This window comes from Suricata suricatta, chromosome 8 (genome assembly GCF_006229205.1).
Source record: "Suricata suricatta isolate VVHF042 chromosome 8, meerkat_22Aug2017_6uvM2_HiC, whole genome shotgun sequence".
NCBI lineage: Eukaryota > Metazoa > Chordata > Mammalia > Carnivora > Herpestidae > Suricata > Suricata suricatta.
Window position 1 is genome coordinate 141034725 of NC_043707.1, and position 4577 is coordinate 141039301.

The 4577-nt window shown below is 61.2% G+C and overlaps 1 protein-coding gene across 1 annotated transcript in view; it reads left to right on the top strand.

Moving 5' to 3' along the window:
- MXRA8 (matrix remodeling associated 8) overlaps window positions 1-1879 on the top strand; it is a 3664-nt gene extending 1785 nt beyond the window's left edge. The window contains exons 4-9 of the mRNA XM_029945951.1: window positions 5-58; window positions 241-399; window positions 568-607; window positions 699-775; window positions 881-961; window positions 1096-1879. Coding sequence (XP_029801811.1) covers window positions 5-58; window positions 241-399; window positions 568-607; window positions 699-775; window positions 881-961; window positions 1096-1121 — 437 coding nt within the window. The 3' untranslated portion in view covers window positions 1122-1879. The remainder of the gene's footprint in view (window positions 1-4; window positions 59-240; window positions 400-567; window positions 608-698; window positions 776-880; window positions 962-1095) is intronic.
- The last annotated feature ends 2698 nt before the right edge of the window (window positions 1880-4577 follow it).

Sequence of the window (4577 nt, forward strand, 5' to 3'; positions counted from 1 at the left end):
CCGCCCCCGCGGGACTTGCCGGGCAATGGTTCCAGCCACAGCGGCGCGCCTGGCCCAGGTGCTGCACGGCTCCTCCCTGCCCCCGCCCCGGACCTGGGTGTTAGGCCAGGGGAGGCCCCCCGTGGGTCGCGGCCGGCTGTGCGTTTCTGGGACCCGCGTAGCAGGGGCTGCCCGGATCGGGTGCACGCTTAGCGGGTCAAGCGCGCGCTCCCTGACGCCTTCCCCGCACGGCCCGTGCAGATCCCACGCTGGCGCGGGGCCGCAGCGTCATCAACGTCATCGTTCCCGAGGGCCGGGCCCACTTCTTCCAGCAGCTGGGCTACGTGCTGGCCACGCTGCTGCTCTTTATCCTGCTGCTCATCACCGTCATCCTGGCCACCCGCCAGCGCCGCCGCGGAGGTGAGCTGGGGCTCTACCGCGCAGGGTCGAGGCCAGAGCTAGGAAGCCTTTCCTGACCAGAAGCTGGAGGTGGGGTGCGGTGGGGAGAGCAGGGATGGGAAGGCTCCTCAGGGCTGAGGGAGCTGGGGAGGGAGTGAGACCTGGCCCAACACGAGTCTCCCTCCCCAGGCTACGAATACTCCAACAAGAAGTCAGGGAAGCCAAAGGGGTGAGTGTCCCCTCTAGGCTCTCCTGGGGACCAGACCGCCCATCCCCACCCCACCGTCTGCTCTAACCGCCCACCACCCTCCCCCCTCCAGGAAGGATGTGAACATGGCAGAGTTTGCTGTGGCCTCAGGAGACCAGGCTCTTCACAGGAGTGAGGACATCCAACTAGGTGAGGGGGCCCCCCGAAGCCAGACAGACTGTCGCTCCCAGGCCTGGGCTAGGGGAGGTGCGTCCCCAGGGCGGGGAGGCTCATCCTGCTCTTTCCCTACACCAGATTACAAAAACAACATCCTGAAGGAGAGGGCTGAGCTGGCCCACAGCCCACTGCCCGCCAAGTACATCGACTTGGACAAAGGTGAGTGGCTAGGAGGGCCGGGCCTGTACGTCACCGCGTCCACACTCACTAGCCAGCCCCACGGCAGGAGTCCCTGGGCGGTCCTGCTGGATGTCTGCCTTGTGTTTACCCTGCCTGTTCTGCTTGGCTTCCAGAGTTCAGGAAGGAGTACTGCAAATAAGGTGACCCTGGGCTCCTGGCTGGGCCAGCAGCCCTGCCGACTTCTGTCTGTCTGTCTTGGAGGATGGATGACCTCCTGACCCTCACGTGGCTTGCCCTACACCATTCCAGCGGCTGGTCCCGCTGTTCTGGAACTTGGCCTCGACTGGCACAGCGCAAGGCTGCCTCCAGACTCCTCTCCCAGGATACCCCCTAATCCCCACAAGCAGCAGTGGGCTCTCTGGGACTCTGCCGGGGGTGCAGCCCTCAGATGCCTGCTGGCTACCCCCTCCCCCCCCCTCCCCGCACAGCCCAGACCCCACTGACGTTCACCAACCCTCTGGGCTCTCCTGGCCTGTGCCGCTGTGGGCTGGGGCTCAGTGGGGCTCCGTGCTCGGCTCAGCCTCAGGACCAGCACCCCTTTCTAGGGGGAGCCTAAGGCTGGGATCTGGGGATTGCACACTCCAGGCCCCAGGCTAATTCCCCTCTGCTCTGTGTTGGGGTACCTGGGGTTGCACGGGGGCCCCCTCTCTGCCTTCCACCCAAGTTGCCTTGACAGTCACTGGGCTCCATGTGACTTCTGACCCTGACCCTACTTCCACAGCCCCTCCCTGGGCTGGAGTCAGGGGCTGGGACCTCATTCGGCCTGTTTTGGCTGAGGACAGGCGAGGGGTAAAGATGGTTCTAGAATGGCCTGTGTTGCCACTCCCAACACCCCACACTTGCTCCTCCTAGGAAACTGCCATCATCACAATAAAGAGCACATGATTTTTAGACTTGGCCCAGGTATGCTCGCCTCAGCGGCTCCTGCCTCACGTCCCGGCGGCAGGCCTTGGGGACCTCAAAATGTTTTCCTCCTTCTCAAACCCTGTGGTCACTGCCCATTTCTTTGAGGGGAAGGTCTGAGTCCAGGTATCCTGGGAAGAGCCACACCAAGGTCAATGCTATGGTACTATTCCCGGTTGTGAAAGAATTCCAGCTTCTCCTGACGGTTTATTTAGACCTGGAGGAGGAGAGCCGGGACATGCTCAGAGGACAGTCCTCTGAGGAGCAGATGCCAAAATGGGATCAGATGTGTGAGGGTAAAGAGAGGGAGGCAGGAATAGGCACCAAAGGCAGGACACGGGGGAGGGGCAAGGGGAAGGGCTGTGGGAGGAAGAGGACTTTGTGTTTCTCCAAACCTGACCCCCTCCTCTAAAACCCTCCCAGGGCAGCACGGGCTGGAAACCAGAGGTGGTGTGTTAAGAATATGCAGTTTAGGGCTCCTGGGGGGGCGCTCAGTAGATTAAGCATCTGACTTTGGCTCGGGTCATGATCTCATGGTTTGTGAGTTTGAGCCCCGCATCAGGCGAGCACGAGTCCCACTTCTCACTCTGCCCCTGTGGGATTCTGTCTCTCTCTCTGCCCCTCACTCACTTGTGCCCTCTCTCTCTCTCTCTCTCTCAAAAAAAAAAAAGGAATATGCAGTTTATGACAGTCTAAATTAGCGTGCACAAGCCACCCACATGGAGTCTGCAGGTAACTTGGCATCCGAGCCCCCACTCTGGGGAAGTGAAAATTCCAGGACTGCTTTGGGGGAGGCAGTTTCAGGACCCTCCCACGAAGGAGGTAAAGTCAAAAGATGTGTTACTTACAGATCCTAGAATAGGGGTGCACCGAGCAGGCGAAGGGCAGTTCTCCATCCTGCGCAAGAGAGAAATGGTAGGGAACCATACACCCATTACTTATAAAGTGGCTGGGGCAGTGGTGACTAAGTTTTGGAGGCTCAATTCTGAATGGCCAGTTTAAAAGGTGCCCTGGGAACCATGAGGCAGGAGTTCGTGGTGGGCGTCCACAATGTCTGGACTCATTGGGAGCAAGGCTGTCTTGCTGTAAATGCCCAGACAGCACCCCAGATGGCTGTTTTCTTACCACCCACGCCAGGGTCCCACAGTGGTAAAGGTAGGGAGCAAGGCTGGGCCAGGCGGCTGTGGCTAGCTTGATAAGGCACCTCCCTCCCAGCCTAGTGACCCCTGGCCCCACAGTAGCTGCACTGCTCTGACCACAAAGTCACCCTCCAGTTCGCTCTGGAACTGGTTTCTAGCCTCTGGCTCCCAGTCTCATATGACTTGGGCAGTCTGGTGAGTAAGAGGCTTGGGGGCCAAGGTGTGGACAGGGCATCAGACCTTTGCATGTATGTGACCAGCAGTCATTTATGTCCGGTCTGGGGAATGCTGATCCCTTGGTGAGCTTTTGGGGTGGGGACTATCTTCCTCCTTCCCTAGGCACCCAGCAGAGAGGCATGGCAGACCCCTCATCCAAGGCCATACTACCTGACCTCCTCAGATTACCTCTGGGGAAACAGAGACCCAAGGGGAGAAGGCATAGGCTTTCCTCTGTGGATGCCAGCTTCACAGATCTCTGCCTGCTCTCCCTGTCAGAGTGTAGAGGAATGGAGGCCAGCACCCTTGGCCCAGGCTGACCTAGGGGTGGTCCCCAGCCTGGGCTCAGGGACTTAGCTTCTTCAGTCTTGCCCCTCCAGTTAGTGGTAGACTGTGGGCTTTCTCCTGTGCCAATCCAGCCTCCAAGGACAGCTGTGACTAGACAGACGGCAGAACCCCAAGCTCCAGCGAGCTTCAGGGGGAGTGCTGGGGACATGCCAGGAAGGGAACCCCTTATCACTCCCACGTCCTGTCCTGGGGACTCTCCTGTTCCTCACTCTCACCAATGTGGGACTCCCTCTAGTGGCCTCAAGCCTTCCTCCTGGGACGGGGGCAGGAGGTGCGGGAGACCCTTTACCTCCAGTGGGAGCAGCGAGTGGTTGTACCCTCCACAACCCGAAAGGCACTGCCCTGAGTCTCCCTTGGTCCACAGAGGACCCCAGGCTGGTTGGATCGACAGATGTGGGGGTAGGGGTCAGGGGATCGCTTCACCTGCTACCCAGAAACCCCTTGTCTGGGCACCTCTATGCACACGTGCGTGTGCACCGCTGCCCGTGCTGACCTCCGCTGTTGCCTTCAGCACCACATGCACGTGTTCCCGCAAGCACTCCCGCCTTCACGCGAGCAACTGCATGCATCTGGTCTGTTTCTCGGGGCCTGCGTGGGACCCGGCAGAGGGCGCGAGAGCACGGAGTGGGCCCGAGGGCGCCGAGACCGAGTCGGCTCCCGGCCCGAAGTGTCCTCAGCTTCCCGTGGTGCCCGCCGATATGATTTTGAGCACTCGCGGACCGTGGGAGCCCTCGCGAGGGGGCGGACGACCCGAACCCCGGCCCACCCACACTTCTGTGTTCCGCTGTCGACCCAGGGTGCCCCGACCGGGGTGCTGGGCGTTGCCTGGGGCCGGGTCTTCCTTCTGACAGCTGGGTTGCATCCCGAGGGTCCCCAGCCGCCTCCCTCCGGGATACACGCCCTTGTCCGCCCACGGACCAAGACCCTAGGCCCAGCGTGGCGTGAGGCCCGAACACGCTGTGGACGGCCCCGCGTGCCGGGCCAGGGAC